At 45.6% G+C, this 17,311-nt stretch overlaps 2 protein-coding genes across 2 annotated transcripts in view; one reads left to right on the forward strand and one right to left on the reverse strand.

Annotated features, from left to right (window-relative positions):
* The first annotated feature begins 1,966 nt into the window (after window positions 1-1,966).
* LOC147181511 (proline-rich transmembrane protein 2) lies at window positions 1,967-6,329 on the forward strand. The gene is made up of 5 exons (XM_086075804.1): window positions 1,967-2,245; window positions 2,832-3,007; window positions 3,080-3,360; window positions 4,370-4,502; window positions 4,776-6,329. The coding sequence occupies exons 2-5, from the start codon at window positions 2,872-2,874 to the stop codon at window positions 4,793-4,795; spliced, it is 570 nt and encodes a 189-aa protein (XP_085931930.1). The 5' UTR covers window positions 1,967-2,245; window positions 2,832-2,871; the 3' UTR covers window positions 4,796-6,329.
* A 1,836-nt stretch (window positions 6,330-8,165) lies between these two features.
* The window catches only part of mvp (major vault protein), an 11,538-nt gene continuing 2,392 nt past the window's right edge, over window positions 8,166-17,311 (reverse strand). Inside the window, exons 5-16 of the mRNA XM_086089284.1 lie at window positions 14,127-14,258; window positions 13,910-14,004; window positions 13,594-13,830; window positions 12,218-12,343; window positions 11,571-11,792; window positions 10,798-11,240; window positions 10,585-10,729; window positions 9,865-10,076; window positions 9,667-9,783; window positions 9,447-9,573; window positions 8,570-8,758; window positions 8,166-8,438 (exon numbers count right to left, since the gene is read on the reverse strand). Coding sequence (XP_085945410.1) covers window positions 8,334-8,438; window positions 8,570-8,758; window positions 9,447-9,573; window positions 9,667-9,783; window positions 9,865-10,076; window positions 10,585-10,729; window positions 10,798-11,240; window positions 11,571-11,792; window positions 12,218-12,343; window positions 13,594-13,830; window positions 13,910-14,004; window positions 14,127-14,258 — 2,150 coding nt within the window. The 3' untranslated portion in view covers window positions 8,166-8,333. The remainder of the gene's footprint in view (window positions 8,439-8,569; window positions 8,759-9,446; window positions 9,574-9,666; window positions 9,784-9,864; window positions 10,077-10,584; window positions 10,730-10,797; window positions 11,241-11,570; window positions 11,793-12,217; window positions 12,344-13,593; window positions 13,831-13,909; window positions 14,005-14,126; window positions 14,259-17,311) is intronic.

A 17,311-nucleotide genomic window follows, 5' to 3' on the forward strand; every position in this document is an offset into this window, starting at 1 on the left:
CAAACACACCGGAAGTCGAAATGTCGTTTCTTTAGAACAAAAAACAAATATTGCTCAATGGAAAAGGGAATTTAAATCGTATAATAATTCACTGTTACTTATTAACACAAATAATACAGTAAGACTGGCATAATTTATTGAAAGATTACGCTTATGATTTTTTCCCATTGCCCTTTTTTGTTATTTATTTGAAATGGAAATGCCCTATGTTTCATTGTTGTTTGTTTGATTGTACTTCTTTATGTGCATTTTGAAAATATTTGAAATGTCATTGTTTGTACTTAAAATAAAATGGTGGAGTGATTAAAAAAAAAAATATATATATATATTCCTGCAAGACATTTACCAAACACAACAAATAAGTTTTGGTTATGTTTAGTAAGTGCGACTTGTTAGATAAGAAAAACAAAACAATCAAACAAACAAAAAAGACAAATTAAAACAAGTTTCGACTCGGAAAGCAGGTGGTTGCAGTTCTTTATCTTTGCCGCTGGGCGGCAGCAAATATGACAGATGCAGCTGCCTTGCTATTTTGCGACAAAACAAAAAAAGGAACGTTTTGTAGGGATGGGGTCCTGCATCCTACGGGTCTGTTAAAGAGAGTTTGCAATATTAATACAAAAAGAAATCCACTTACTGGACAGTTACCCCTGCGCACTATCTACTCATTTCCGGTACGTTTTGTTGCGCTGTGCAGTAAGTCATTGCGTGGCTAGATTTTAGCTGCGCTTTGGTAGCTCCTTATTTTTCTAACTGACAATGATTATAAAAGCCACGCCAGGCTAAGACAAGCAGAGCTTGAACACTGACAAGCATGCCAACTATATTTTTTTGCCAGGCCTTACAGTATGTGTGCGTGCAACATTTCATGTGTTTTCATTCGATTAGACCATCAAAATCAGCATATATATAAAGCTTTGCTGCTTTTTTGTATTTTCTTTCACATTTGGCTTCTTTTTGTTAATAGAGGTCACATATTATACCCACCGAGCATTTTTTGGTTCAAAAGACGTCTAAGCAATCAATTCTGGCCAAATATACATCATGTGATCACAGCTAAGAAAAGTGCTACTCATAAGAGCATGATCAATTAATTCAGGAAGTTTGAGTTCAAAACTACACAAAAGACCAACAAGGCTAGTGTGAGTTGATTGTGAACATCGTTTTAGGATCCAGGCTTCTCTTTTTTTTACCTGCAAATGCAGAAGAAGGTCTAATCTGTCCAAAATGGTTTCCACTCTCATCCTGCCCACAAAGGCTCCTCACTCATAATCATTACCAGAAGCACAAAATGTTGCCTTCAAGTTTGATTTGTTGCCGGGCGGCGCGGCGGGGGAGTGCCTGCGTTGAGGGCAGACAAATGATTGACACCTCGTCTGGCACGCCTTGTGCCTCTGATTGGTTGTTTCTTGCAAATAGAGGCTCAAGATAGCACGAGAGTGTTCTTTTTTTTTTACACAGGCGAATCCTGTATGACAGAAAATTTGAACAACCAGAATGAAAAGGGATTGCATTTCTGAAAATTGCACACTCCCTCAGTTAAAGTAAATCAAAAATGAAGTCAATACAGTGTTGGAGAACAAGAGCACTGCTGATGATGATGATGATGATGACGATGACTGATGATGATGATGCCAATGCTGAGTGTGTTGGTGCATTGTTGTGACGCTGCTTTAAACACAACGCAGTCGTGCTCCAGCACGCCGGAAGTCAGCTGCCGGCCCTTCAAAACAAGAGCTACACTTTAGCAGTAGCTCCAGTCAAGTTAGCATGTTAGCCTCTGGGAAGGGGGCGTGTCTGCGTGTCAAAGCAACATTCTCTCTATGCTTAATGTGTAGCAAATTGATTAATGGATATATACAGCAAATGTGGCTGACACACTTTTATTTTGAAAGGCTAAGCATAGGCACACGTTCTACCGTCAATCTCTTGACGTTCACTCAATGAGAAGACCCCCTCACACACGCACACGCTCGCACACGCGCACACCCTCCCCTCCTTTGCAGTTGTTGCAGTCAAGCTGCAGCAGAGTCTTCATCACCTTCATCATCTTCAACAGACCTTCCAGCATTTGGACTCCAGATCAGCATCATCACGCATGAAAATAATGACGACAATCTAATGATCATGATCAATGAGAATCATTATTGATCACCATTGTTGTAATTGATATCGGCGGATTGCGGCTTTCTTCTTCTGCTCACAAAAAAATGAACACTCTGCAGCTCCCGCTTTGTTAGAGCAGGTAAGAACTGAGTGTGTGTGTGTGTGTGTGTGTGTGTGTGTGTGTGTGTGTGTGTGTGTGTGTGTGTGTGTGTGTGTGTGTGTGCGTGTGTGCGTGTGTGCGTGCGTGTGTGTTTCATGTCACACCTACGTGTAGACTTGGTGGAGCGTTTGAATGCGTTCTTAGGTACATGACATTCCTTTGGTGTGCAAATGTGAGGTGTGGTTGATTCGGTCTCCGCCTTGATGGTTTTTCAAAATAAAACGAGAAGCGGTGTGGTTCGTGGTGAGGGCGGGAGCTGCCACCAGGGGGCGTTTGTTGCAGCTGCTCGTCCAAAAGAGCAAAAGAAAAGGAGATGAAGAAGCAGAAGCTGACTGCTCACCTGTCAGTCACTTTGCACCCGATACCGTGAAAGTATCCATCACTGCGTTTGCTCGATCAGCATGCATTACTGACGCGGCTTTCTTGCTCATTGGCTCAATGTCTGCTCAGGACCTCGGATTGGCTGTGGATACTTTTTTTTTTGTTTAGGGCGAGGCGTTGAGATGATTTAGAAGAACCGCATCTTGAAGATCACAGCAAAGCGTATCTTCTTTTTTGTTTCCAGTCGACCTTTTCCATCTGTGTGGCCCCGCCCCTCCGGCAGCATGGACGAGTCGCAGCGTCCAGGAGGCGAAGATGACGAGCGTGCTGCAGTTACGTGCCAACCGGGTAGTGGCATCCAACAAGCCCCGCCCCCTACCACGGGAACCACGGAGCACCTGGCAGTGAACGGTGAGACCGGTAAGTACGATTCCCTCCCACTTGTCTCCGTCTAATCAAATGAGAACGCAGACACCTTGTCTCCACCCCCAGCTAACGGCGTGGGTCCCGCCGCCACGTCCCCGTCCAGCCCGGCCAAAGGGGGTCACGCTAACGGGCGTCCTCGTTCGGGCAGCCGGTCGGGTTCAGCGGCGCCCAATTCCCCGAGGCCGTCGCTCAACTCCCCGCGGCCGTCGATCGGTCGCCGGCCCAGCGCCGCCACGGAGGGTCCGGCCCAAGAATCCAAACCTCCGGACTACCTGATGCTGGCCATCCTGTCCTGCTTCTGCCCGCTGTGGCCCATCAACATCGTGGCCCTCACCTTCTCAGTCATGGTAGGTGCTAGCATGTTAGCTTGACCCACAGGTGGGGACTCTCGGCACAGGTGGGCGGAAGTCTCAAGAAAGTCTCTTCATTTTGTCTTGGGCAAGTCAAGTCCGGTCTCAGGCCGAGTCATCCAATTCATCCAACCTCTTCCATTCCAGACTTCATCTAGCCCTTCCGCTTGGATCCAAAGTATGGACCCAAGGTATTCCAAGTCCTGGGTTGTCCCCGTAAGCTCCTCCCAGAAGAATGTGCCTGGAACATCTCAGTCGGCATCCAAAGCAGATACCCGAGCCATCTCATCTCGGTCCTCTTAGAGGAGCAGCAGTTCTACTCTGAGCCCCTTCTGGGTGACAAAGCTTCTCATCCTATCTCAAGGGATAGTTGGTGTATCCGCCATCTTGTTCCTTTGATCATTACCCACAGATGGTGACCGGTAAATCGGGAGCTTTGCCTTTAAGCTTAGCTCTTTCTTCACCATGACCGGACAATACAGGATCGGCATCACTGCGTCATCCAAAGCTTTTGTCTATCATAGCAGGTTTTGAGCCATGCTTTGTATGGTCCCTGCTTGCCCTGGGTAACCCTGCCAGTAGGTCCTAGGATCATCTAACCTTTGACACATCACATATTGCAGTCCAACGACCAGTTCACGACAGATGAAGTTTTTTTTTATTTAAAATGGGGAAAACGAAAACAACTCAAAGACAAGAGAAACAATGGCGAGCACATTTAAATCCATCCTGCACCATACAACCCATAAAGATAGCGAGGCTACGTTAACTCGACAGCTAAGCTCACCGACGGCTGCTCAAACGTGAAGTAAGCTTCACGTCGGTGACTGTGAATGTGTTAGGACAGCTAATTAACACAAACACAGATGCTAAGTACAAAATGGCTAATGTACTAATACATGTTGTGACTGATCAACCCCATTCAGACCTTCTTGACCTCAAACTCGTGACATTATGCTAGCCTTAGCGTTAGCTGAGCCAGCCTGACGGCGCGGTGTTGTTTCAGTCTCGCAACAGCTTGCAGCAGGGGAACGTGGACGGCGCCCGGCGCTTGGGCCGCAACGCCATGGTGCTATCCGTGGTGGCCATCTTGGGAGGCATCGCCATCATCGCGGCCGCCATCGCACTCAACCGCGAACGTAAGATGCGCTTTACGTTAAGCTCTCACATTTGTTGACCCGCTTCGCAAATCCCGCCACAAACAGCCATTTTGGTGGATCATTTGTGTTATTAGCTTTAATTTCATGAATACGAGGACGACTCCCCAATCACTACAAAGCCATTTTTTTAGTTGAGGAACTATCTAAGACAGGTCTACCGTATCCTGTAGCGCTTAGAGAGGAGCAAGGAAAGAGAGCTTGATTTCAAACGCAGCTCGACACTTTTTGTTTTGTTTTCTCTTATTCCTTCAGTGATTTTGAAATCGGGATAACGCACCGGCGCCGCCTTCCATCCGGGGGACGCCCCGCGCCGACTTCCTGTTCCTGCACGACGAGCATGTGCCTGATGTTCTACCTCCGCCACGGGAGCCCTTGTTGCCACGGAGACCAACGGCATTCAACGACGTTAGCAGCGGGGAACGTCTTCTGCATGACCGACAAAAGAAACCCAAAAACATTTTTGCGCATTTGAATGTTTACAAACCTTCAGCCTGTTTGTGCCGTCCGTAACCATGGCGACCGCTCGTACATGTTGGCGAACACGCTACGGTCACGGAGGAATCTTGTGTAATGCTGCATGTTTCCAACCTCTGACACTTTGCCACATGGCCTCCTTTCAGTAGCACTGTAAATAAGCGTAGCAACTAACGATAATTTTGATGATCGATTAATCTAACTTATTTTTTCAATTAATTCATAAATCGGATAAATGTGTAAATTTCCATCCCTATCTTCAAAAACATTATTTCAAATTAACAGTGCAGAAAATGCACAAACATGAATTCATTCTGATTCTGTTCCTGGTTTGGTCCGCAACATCCGCCAGAAAATTGGCAAAAATCTTGACCATTGTTTTCTAAAGTAAAAGTGGATTTCTGCAAAGGTCATCATTTGAACACAAAAAAACCAAAACACTAAGACAATCAATCTTCCTTCAAGGAGGATTCGAGAAATTGGAGAACATTTCATGTTGAGACGTGGAAATTCCAAGGAATTGGATAGTTGTAGGTTAAACACGCTTTCTAAACGCTTAATTGATGATCAAAATAGTTCATTGTTACACTCCTAATTAGCATGCTGGTTTACTAATAAACAATATGCTAACCAACCACTAGCGCCACTAAGCTAACCTCACCTACTAACCTTGACGCAGTTTGGTCTTGCGTGCGCATGAAAATTGTATTCTGACCAACAAATAAGTTTGCCTGCCGCACGATTGTTTACCGACTCTACGCTAATTTGATGCTAATGTGTCCGTTTTCAGTATTAGCGGCCGAAAATGTTGTGAGCAGGATTTATTTTTTTCGAATGAATGTTTTGTGGGTTCTTTGTTTGATTTTTCACATTTTATGAACAATTAAGTCTTCAATCATGAACTCTTGACTTTGTATTCTGACCCCCCCCCCCCCCCCAAAAAAATCCACCTGCCGCAAGATTGTTTACACAAGCTTGACTTGAAGCTAGCTTGACGCTAATGTGGCGGTTTTCAAAATTACCAAAACTGTTCTTAGCAAGACATGCATCTGTTTTGTTAAAATAGAAAACATTGTTACTTTTTTTATTTGATTTGCTCACATTTTTATGAATTTAAGAACATTTGCTTTTTAAAAATATGTTTCAAAATGTTCAAATGCGTCCATGACAACACCGTTTGCACTATTATTTTGTAACATGTGACCTTTGTATTTTTCTATTTCTATTCTCTTTTGTACCGCCCACTCAGCTACTTCATGACTATTATGGGATGTCTATCAGCGCATGCACGCATTTATAAGATTTCAAAATAAAGCTCACTTTACACGTGAATGCTGACCCAATCTCATTATTATGACTGATGATAAAGATGATTAAGACTGAACCGGCGCATTGCCACGGCAACAGTCATTATGGCACCAAGAGGCTGGCGGGATGCAGAGATCACAGCCACTCGGTACTTTCACATCACTCTAATCAATTATTCAAAGACCTTTGTGTGTGTGTGTGTGCGTGTGCGTGTGTGTGTGTGTGTTGGTGTTCCGGAGTCTGTGTGCCTGTGAGGCGAGGTGTCTAAGTGGGAGGGGGTAGGGAGAAAGGAGCACTAATAAAAATGGACTACAGGATGAAATGAAATAAGTGGAAAGAAAAAAGAAAAAGATGGAGGAGGAACGTCCTCATGGAACAGAGTGACATGGCTTGGTGTGTGTGTGTGTGTGTGTGTGTGTGTGTGTGTGTGTGTGTGTGTGTGTGTGTGTGTGTGTGTTGGGTGGGGGGGGGGGGGGGGGGGGTCTTGACTCAATCATGTAATGGATCTTTCTTCTCTGGGGTACTTCTGCTGATGGTTCCCAGCTGACTTTGGGTTAGTGGGAAACACGCACAAACCCACGACCTCTAACCTGTGAAGCAGGTGAGCTAACCAATCTAATCTATAATCAACATGGCGTAACCCATCCATCCATTTTCAGAACTTCAATCATAAACATTTGAGACGGATGAAGGAAATGACTGAAGCTCCGCCCTTCTGTGCCATCATGTGACGGCCCAATGTGACGATAATTTGACAAGTTTGATAATTTGGTGGGGGGCTTGCATGTTACATTTTAAAATTGCACATCTGCATCTTAAAGCATCAACTTTTTTTTTTAAGGTTAGTCTATTTGGGCATGATAGATTTAAGACAAACACTTATATATATTGTGTTGAAGTCCAAAAGCAGTAGGCTGAAGCAAGAGCTTATAGACGCCTACCCCATCATAATGTACATCATACAGGAGCTGGAATTTTTCTCTCTGAGCATTAATGCTCAACATAAGAAACACCACTCATGAACATCAATTGAAGATGAGAAACAAAATGCTGTACAAGAAGAAGAAAAAAAATGTTCTAAGGCCCTGCAATACAGCTAAGAGAGAGGGTAAATATATGCTAAGGCGGGGGTAGTCATGTTTTCGGTGTGTCCTGCCTCTAACCCAGGTGTTTCAAATAATCAGCTCATCATTACGTTCTGCAGGAGCCTCTCAACTGTGTTGGAGGAGGGAGACATCAAAAACACACAGGACTGTAAGTAAGCAACTTGTATTTTACTTGGAAGTTGATTGCTATTTGCTTTATATAATAAGAGATTTGAGTTTTACTGGATCTTCAAGCTTTAATATTTAGACTACTAAATGAACTCGCTTGATTCAACATATGTTCAAGCCATTTTCAAAAGTGGCTCTGCCTCGATCTTCTCATAAACAACTAACTTTATAATTAGTCTCACCACTCGTTTTTCCCTCCTTTCTTTTCACTCCCAGATGGATCGCCCCTCTTCATCTTGCCAGTCTTGTCGGAGAATCTCCCGTCACCCTATTATTTGTTTACACTAGCGCACGCACGCCGTGACTGAGGAGCAACAAGTGGGGGAGGGGCGGGTTTGGCTCACGGGGCCCCTTTAGGGAATTTGAGACGGTCAGTTGTCATTGCACTTTGGCACTCCTAATGTAAACGAATAAGATACTGTATGCGGTTTGTGTGAAATGTGGGTGGCCCTCTGGGGGCCCCTCTGACTCGGAAGCCCCAAGTAATTACCTGGTTTGCCTAATGGAAAGCTACGCCTCTGGGACTACCGTACTATGCCGTTAAAGTACCACTGATGTCAGCATTCATCAACTTCCACACACAAAGTATGTTTTTGCATACATGCTTTATTTCCTTCACACAGAGAAAAAGGTGCAAGCTGTGCTTATATGTATATATGGTATTCTCCTACATTTTGATATATTTGCACTATTTTTGGTTATCGATTTGGTTTTGCTGCAGTTTCTCTTAAAGCAAAGGGTTTCCTTCTCTGGGTCACAGCGCCCCCAGTAGGCCATTGGCGGTGGTGAAGAGGTTGATGGGGGACGAGCCGTCCGTGATGAGCGTGGACTTGAGGCCGAGCGCCTGCAGCATTTTCACCTAAACAAAACGAGCAGGAAAGTCACGTGACCTCGGATCGGCCAAGTCAGAGTTGCGAATTATGCAATAAATGACCGCAACATCGTTAATCAACAAATTCGATGCTTCGCACGCAATGACGTCACACGTACCTGCAGCTCGGGTCCGGCGCGCGCTATATCGGCGAGCGTGTCGCTGCCCAGGCTGGTGACGAGCTGGCGGAAGCGTTCGCTCTCGATGCTGGCGATCCGTTCCTGCTTCTCCACCTCCAGTTGGTCCATCTGCTTCCTGTAGCTCAGCTCCTGCTCGCGAGCCTTCGCCAGCCGCTGCAGCTCCGCCTCCTGCAAGTACACGTGACTGTCAGCCACATTCTAATGATGGCCGACTTCTGGTTTCACCACAACTGTGACATAATTGGTGTGTACTAATTTTCACAATAAATTGAATTTTACATCATCATCATCATCATTAACAAAGACATTTTCAAAAATTTAATTTTGGGGTTAACTCAAGGGTTAACTCATTCACAAGCAACCCCCTTCGTTCCCGGCTGTTTTACTGAATTTTGACAGATTTTGCAAGGTCCACAGAATATTCTTTCCTATTGTTATAAAAACATAGAACTTACCAGAAGAAAGATTAGAGTCTCTTCTTTTATGGGGGGGGGGGGTCTATTTCTATTTCTATTTCCATTTTGCAGCATATAGCATTAAGCTAAGACATAGAGCTTAAACACTGGCAAAAAGAGCTTGTTGCAACATGGCCCTGGCTGATCTTATACTCTGCTGCCACCTACTGGCCGTTTTTTAGTAATACTACCATTGCATGTCAGAAGCTGTATGAAAAGCCTTCTGTATGCTCTAGCATAAAAACACAAAAAACGTATAAATGCGTTTTTGGGAGTGAATGACAAAGTATTAAAAAAATTATTTCTACGTTTTTGGGTTCGAATGAGTCAACATGAACAGAAGCATCCTGGTGCTGATCCAAGCCTCCGTCTGCTCAGGCCTGAACGGCGTAGCGACGTACCGCCTCGATGTGCTGAGCCTCGGCCTTCAGCTTGGCCTCGTGGACGGCCGCCTCTCCCTGAATGCGAGCCGCCTCGGCTCGGGACTGGGCTTCGGCCTTGGCGGCGCCGGTGCTCTCCACGGCGGCGCTGACGGACAACGCAGACGGAGAAACATGAGGACACAGAAACAGGATCGGCAGGCGGCGAGGAAGGCATGACGGTGGACAACGAGGAAGTCACCTGAGGGCCTCCAGCTCCAGGAGCTCCTTCCTGGCCCGCTCGGCCTCCGCCTGGTCGGTGATCTTCTGCCGCTCCAGCTTCCCGCGAGCTTCCTGCTCCAGACGCTCAGCTTCGTGCCTGTTAATTTCAAGTTGACTTCATCGGCCCAAAAATGATGTCACGCCGTGAGATTTCAAGACCGGTTGCGATTTTGGTCACCTGGCGGCGGCCTCCTGGGAGTTGGTGGTGATCTCGATGGCCAGCTGGACGCTTTTCTGCAGGGCGTCACGTGTGCGTTGGTCGACGGGTTCCACCGACTGGATGTCCACGCTGCTGATGACCAGTCGGTTCTGGTGGAAGCGGAGGCTGGACCGCACCGCCAGCTTCTCGTCAAAGCCAAACACGGCCGAGCAAATGATGCGGTTGGAGTTCTGCCAAGAACAAGCGGAATGTCATCTGGCATCCGTTTGCGTTTCGGGTCACGAGTGCTACGACCTCATCCCACAGTTATTAGATTGTGATGGATTTTTTGTGGGAACGAATTAGCTTTGAGGAAGGACAGACAAAGAACAGGTTAGATAAGAGTTGGATTTCAGAATTGGACAGGACAGCCGAGCTAGCCAGGCAGCAGTCCCGAGCAGTGCGTGGCGGGAGAGAGGGAGGGGCTATGTGGTGCCAAATTAATTTGAGTGCAAACGAAAGCACAGTCCAGGAAAATCAGTCAGTCCAAGGGCTGTGCAGTTTTGCAACAGAATACTTGCTTACTGCATAATGTAGCTGTAGTGCATATTTATAGTTGATTGGAGTTGTGGATTAGCCACCAATTTAACTTTTGAGAGAACTGAATTATTAGCAGATTTTCACTCATCCGCCATCCTCCACCAATGTCACCGATTCGAGGATATCAGACTGAACGTGTCAAAGAAAGCGGCACAAAACCTTGTGGAAGTCATCAAACTGCACGGAGGCGACAGCGCCTCGAACCCGCGAGGCGACGGCCTTGCAGGCGTCGCCCACAAAGTCCGGAACAGAGAAGAGGGCGGCGGCATCTTCAGGGTCCACGGGCGGCTTCACGTCAAAGTGCCTGAGAGTGCGAAAGCGGCGCATTAGGCACGCAGATGCACGCACACACGCAAGCGAGCGCACACGTACCAGTTGTAGGAGAGCTGCAGCTGCAGCCTGGCGTGGTCTGCCGTCTCGATGGTGATGATGTCGGTAAAGAAGTCGGGTCCGAGCAGGAGGCAGACGGCCTTGATGACGTTGCTCCGTTTGGGCCGATCGCCGGATAGCGACAGGACAGTGAACTGCTCGTCGGGCCCCAGCATGACGCGCTCGGGCCCGAAGACCACGCGGGCGCTCTTGGCGCGGTAGTCGTAGACCTGGACGGCGGCGTTGTGCGGGACCCGGAAGGAGACCACCAGGGTCTTGTCCCGTGGTGCATCCCCCAGATCCTCACTTAGGTTCCTTCTGTTGGAGCGGTCGGCCAGGGGGTCTCGGGGGGACGCCAGTAGGGCCTCCACATTGGCGGGGAGCTCCTTAGACCACAGTTCCTCATCCTGGGTCAGCATGTACGTCTGGCCAATCACGGCGCGCACCTGAAATCCAGTAAGTCGGCATGTCACAAGACTGCTGTGAACGACATCGGGCTCTCACACAGCCTCAAATTGGTGCCGAGTGACCCGAAACTTTTGGTTCTCTAAGCAATTCTTCGATTGTCAAAATATTGGTATTATAAAATATATATATTTATATATTTATTGTCAATTTTTATTTTTCATAATAAATATTATTACTATGAATATCATTATTATATTTATTAATTATTTTTTTTAATTTATTTGTGTTATTTATTCTCATAAAATAGTGATAATAATGATTAATCAATTAGTTGTTGCACCTCTCATTTCGTGTTTTTGGGGCGTTACCTTTCCGCTCTTTATGTCCCTGACGTAGATTCCCTCGTGCTCGTCCAGCGGGATGGCGTGGCGCCTGAGCATCACCTCCACTTGGGAGGGGGGCACGTACTCGACGGGTCCTCGCAGCATCCAGCGGTCGCCGGGGCGACGGAGGATGGGGCCGTGACGACGACGCTTGCTGCGCTCGCGCTCTTCCTCCTCCTCTTCCTGTTCGGAATCCACCTCCTCGCGCTGGCAAAGAGAACGGGGGAGGGGCCGGAGGAAGGCGGAGACCAGGGTTAGCGAGCTGATGGGTGGGGAGGGTGGGCGGGGCGGGGAGGAAAAGGGGGGGCACTGGAGAAGCGGGGAGGAAAAATGGCAATGGGGAGAGGGGGCGGCCATGTGACATGCGGGAGGGGGGGAAGAAAGCGGGGTGGGAACACCTCAGACAGGAAGTCACCCTTATTTCTCTGCCAGTGAACTTTTTCCCGATTGACAGATTTGTTTAAAAAAAAAAAAAAAAACCTCAGCAGTATGTTTACGCTTTTGCCTTTGAGGCAAAACAACAGCGATGGCAGCCTACAAACACAAGATGGCTACTTTAGGCATCGAACAAGGCGGGAAGTAGCCCAGACGGTGCTGACCTCCGTGCAGGTGGCAAGTGGGTGGGGGCTCACCTCCTGGGTGTCAGTGAAGGCCTCAATGGCACGCAGGACAAGTCCCTCCTCTTCAGACAACACAAACACGTCCTGAATTCCCTTTTCCAGACACTCGCCCGGCTGCAGGAAGAACGAGCGCTCCCCCTGGTGGACATCACAAAACAGCAGTTTGAAACTTTGTAATTGTTCCATAAGCATGTCTCAAACCAAATTGATACAAATATAGAGATATATTATCATGAATAAAACAAACAAATATCGTGCTGGTACATTATATACAAAGTCATCCCTCGGAGTTCACTAGTCAAAACGCGCTCTTCTGCTTTTGTGAAATAAGATAAATAATGATTCATCTTAAGGAGGGGGCACACCAAGTTTGTGAAAATACCCTAAGGAAATGTCAGAAGTACAGTTGCGCTTTGGCCAATAAAGCACATTTGAGTCAGCCTGCTTTCTTCAAAAGGCATCAGTGTGCATGTTTAAGCTACTGGACACAGAAAATTGAATTTCAAATCACTACTGCCATCTGTGGCCGAAAAATTAAACTGCATTTTCCCTTCTTCACACGACTTCATATCCGCAGTCAGAGGGCAGGAAATTCAAACCCGAATCCTGTCTGAAAACAATTGGCTCGAGACTTGCACGCGTTCCCATTATGAACAGCTAAGGTGTTAACATACTAATTACAAAATGTTTCAGTCATAAATGGTCAACTAAAAAGGATATTGTAAAGATATTTTAAGGCAAATTATTACAAAGTGCAGCATTACATCTTTGACTTTTAAACTTCCTTTGTCTACCAGCTGCTACGAAGTGACTGGTGCTGGCCTATAAAATTTTAATAGATGACATAATTAGCGATTGTTTTTGTTTTTTTAGCATATCAAATTCACGATTGAAGGTGATTTGGGGATGGCCATAGAAAGTAAAATTAGACCAGCCAAATGGCCCAAGTCAAGTCAGCTGCCACAACAATTGCGCTATATGACCAAAGGAGGGAGGATGACAATAATAATACTAGAAAATGCAATTTCTGGAGAAATTACATGTGAAGGCTGTAAGGCTGAATAAAAACTGTGGAATGATGTTGAATGGTATTGAAATACAACCTAAAATAGCGTGACTGAGGAATATGAAAATTGGAATGACGAGAATCGGATGAATTATGTGGAAGTAGATAGATGCCGAAAAAGAGTGAAGTTTGAAATATAGGAATAACATGTGTGAAGGCCACAGCCATCACACATCTTTTCATCCCAGAAAGAAGTTAATAGCCGTCTTAAAACCAGTTTGGAAAAAACTTTTGACAGAAACGCCAAGTTAGAGACGGGTTTTCAAAATCCAGATTCATAAGATACAACTGGGCCCAGAAAACGAGCCAGTCCCGAGCTCACCTTAACGACCCTCTTCTGGCCCAGCTGAGGTTTCCCTTCGGGTCCGACCGGGTCCAAGATGACGCAATACTGCCGCGTGCTGAGAGTGGTGACGTTGACCACGCCCACAACTTCCTCAGCCACCGACGGCACGTGAGCCTCGCGGTCCTCCATCGTCACCAGCCACTCTTCTCCCGTGCGACGGTCGTGACGCCCCGAGTCACGGAAAGGTCGAAGGGCGCGCACGTGCAGCGCTTTCTGAAGGGGGCGGAGGTCGCCGGCCGCACTGTCACCAAGACGCTCAAAATGTGATTTGGAAAAGCGTAGGAAGTCGCACCTTGTCCGTCAGGATGAAGGCGTTGACGATGTCGATGACCTCCTCGTGCGCACCTGGCAGGTACGCGCCCACCTTGCTCACCAGCCACTCCTCACCTGAACATCACACGCACACAAAGTGAGGTTTGGAATCCAGAAGGCCTCGTGGCAACCAATCAGAGGCTTTTCCGACTGCCATAAACAAACAGGAAGTGAGGCCGAATGAAGGCGTGTCCCACCCGTGACGCGTTGCACGTCCTGGCGGTCGACGCCCTCTTTGCGAGCTCGCAGTCGTATGGCCTGGTTCTCGCCGATCACCGTGGCCTTGATGGTCTCCAGGACAACCACCTCCTTCCTCGGGATGTACGTGCCTGACGAGGAAGGAATGACGAAGATGACGGCAGGGGAGTCGGGAATGATTGCAAAAGCAGTTTTAAGAAGAGTCTAGGCCACATGCGTCAAACTGAAGGCCTGGGGGCCAGATTTGGCCAGCCACATCATTTTGTGGGGCCCGCAAAGGCAAATCATGTCATGTTTCTTGCTTAAATATCAAAACTGCAAATTCTCTTCAATTTAATATTTTAGAGTTTTTTTTTTTTTTTAACAATCTCCCTTTGAAAATATCTAAATCAAATAAAACTTTATTTATACAGCACCCACTATAAATAGGCCGTGATGCCATCTTCAGTCGACAGCAAGTGTTAGTTGTATTGGGGTATGCATCCTTTTTAAATGCCAACCCAGGCTTGATACCCAGAGATTGTCCTTGTTACTTTCGACGCGTACATTTATAGGTAAAGAATGTTTCTCAAAATCCTCTGGTAAGAACAAAAGAATGCTCGAGTCGTTTCATATTGGTCAGCTTTGTGGTGCATTTCGAGTCCTCAAACTGTGTTTTGCTCCAGGCTTGCTCCGATGACAGCAGAAAGCACACGAATGAACTTAATTAAACATTTTAAACGCTCGTCTTCTCTTGTTCATCACCTATCTTGAAAAAGCCTCATGCAATAAATCATATTAATGATAACTAATGTGGACAAATACTGCACGCATGACATCATCGCGCCGGGCAACAATTTACGCGCCTCCAGTAATTTCACCCGCCCGTCAGCACAAATGTCATTGCAGTACAAAAGGCTACATGAAACTATTATATTGACACAAGACCAATACGGATAAAAATGAGTTAGAATAGTCAGGTACAAACATCTTTGCTATGGAGCGCGACGCTTTGTCCTGCAAATCAACAAATAATAATAGATACTACCACTAATAATAATAATGAGGCGGGCTATTGATTGCCTCTGCAGTGACAACTCAATTTTCCTATAGTGCATCAAGTAAAGACAATTAAGATTGGTGAAATCATTTCTTTATGCTCAACTTGGATCATACGAAAATATTATTGTATTATATTTTTTTTGCCGCTGTGCGCCCTGCGGTCAATGATCACAGCCGTCTGACTCTGCAATGAGGGTTTCATAATGTACATCTTTGTATTTTTTATTTATTTTTATTTTATTTCAAAAAAAAAATCAATGTAGCCTACATCATGGGGAAGTTAGCCTTTCCCTGTCCGTCATCCATCGTTTTGATTGGACGATCACTGTCACATGCTACTTATGAATATGCAAAACCATTAATGAGTAGATTTGCATTGCCTAATATGGGGGGGGAAATAGGCAGACTTCGAGGGAACGGCGTTGAATCAGCTGCGCACGGTTGGGACGTGTGGCATTTATAAAGGGAAATTGCGTGCAGGTGTGCGTATGTGTGTCTACGCATGGTTTTATGAATCTCAATTTTTTTCTGCATACGTGAAGTTAGGGTTTCGTTCGCAAGTACTTTTGTAAAGTACGTAGGCGCTCACGCAGTTATAAGATTAAAGAGGTTTCATTTAAAATAATTCATCAGGTTTTTGGTGAATGAATGAATACACACACAAAATTAAAAAAAAGAAATACATTTAAAAAAAGAGCAATGATGATGACATGTCAAATCGGTAAAATTACCGAATGAACAATACTGAGCTCTCCAGAATTATTATTATTATTTTTTTTAAATAAATATCACATTTAGCCTACATAAAGCTTATATTGTAAAAAGGTTTAAGAAAAATATGTATGCTGTGACTCTGGAGACTATGGTTCATTTATTTTGGCAATGTCAACAAGTGAATTTTTTCGCAGCATTATTCCTATACCAGGCTGACCATCACAAATGTTTTGTTGACTGACTGGCTGACACACACAGGAGTGGCCCGTTGACGGCCAGGCTTTGGAATTTGAACTTTTAAAGCGGACGCGCCCACCAAACAAAGTAAAGCAAAAGGCTTAAGTTGATAAATCAACCCTAACGAAGGACGAAAGACATTTTCTCTGTGAGAAAAGAGTGGAGGACGATGGGGGTGAGCAGGAAACACTCCACTTCCTCTGACTGAACAGCTACAGTACAGTATATAAAATCATCTGGGTTGTAATCGAGGCAGTTGGACTCTTCTTGTCTGTTGATTTTTTGCAAGTGTGCAATTATGCAATCTGACTAATAAAACTAACATTATTCAAGAAAAAAAGTTTAAGGGTATTAAATATTCATGAAAAATTATCAAGTTATCACAATTAAACAAAATATATTCTTACTGCTGAAAATGGTTAACCTTGCCAGCAAGATGAATTCTCAGTTCACAAACTCCGAAGAATACATCTTGTACCGCTCCTGCTTATACGTTTGCAGCTGATCTTTATTCGATCGGACCAATCAGCCGTTGTTTAGGCAGGACAAAACCAATAAGCGCCGATAGCGAGGGGAAACAAACAAACCTAACTGCCGAATGGGAGCTGCAATTAATGATGTTCTCGCAGAATTACTCACCGTTTTCTTGTTGAATTTGAACAACCCCAAGAGGGGGTTTGGTGCATTTTTATCTGGTTAAGATGCTCATGCCCCCTCCAAGACGACATTTTCATCCGTTGCCTTGATTGGTCAAAACAAATGTGCAAACATGTCGCAGCGTCCAATCAACTCAAAGTATTGTACAGCAAGTCCCGCCTTTCCCGAACGGAATAATGTGAAAAACTCCATCGAGTGAATCACAATTATCAATCTGGCTGGCGAGGTTAGAAAACAGCTCAATGAGTCAAGTATCCCTTAAAAGGGGAAGTCAACCCCCAACAATTCTTTACAATACGTTCTGCAGCTCCACTTGTCTAAACACTGTATTCTGGTTAATATTGCGTTTGTGGAATAGGAGTTGAGTAAAAATGTTTTTTTTATCCATCTCAGGGGGCGGCCATCTTGCCAGTTGTTGTGGGATCACTGCTCACCTCCACGTTTTTACTTCAACAACTTTGTCCGTAGTTTGTTTGGCAAGTTCTATGATCTTCATGGTACCGCTAACTCGTCGCCTCTTGCTTTGGTGTTGCAA

The sequence above is a fragment of the Leptonotus elevatus genome, chromosome 1 (assembly GCF_054856555.1).
Source record: "Leptonotus elevatus isolate MCC_2025b chromosome 1, RoL_Lele_1.0, whole genome shotgun sequence".
Taxonomy (NCBI): domain Eukaryota; kingdom Metazoa; phylum Chordata; class Actinopteri; order Syngnathiformes; family Syngnathidae; genus Leptonotus; species Leptonotus elevatus.

Bases quoted from the DNA above. Each gene is read 5' to 3' on its own strand.
- LOC147181511 (XM_086075804.1), top strand. From the start codon at position 2,872: ATGGACGAGTCGCAGCGTCCAGGAGGCGAAGATGACGAGCGTGCTGCA. The intron at 3,008-3,079 runs GTAAGTACGATT...CTCCACCCCCAG, and splicing joins GGCAGTGAACGGTGAGACCG to CTAACGGCGTGGGTCCCGCC. The intron at 4,503-4,775 runs GTAAGATGCGCT...TTATTCCTTCAG, and splicing joins CATCGCACTCAACCGCGAAC to TGATTTTGAAATCGGGATAA.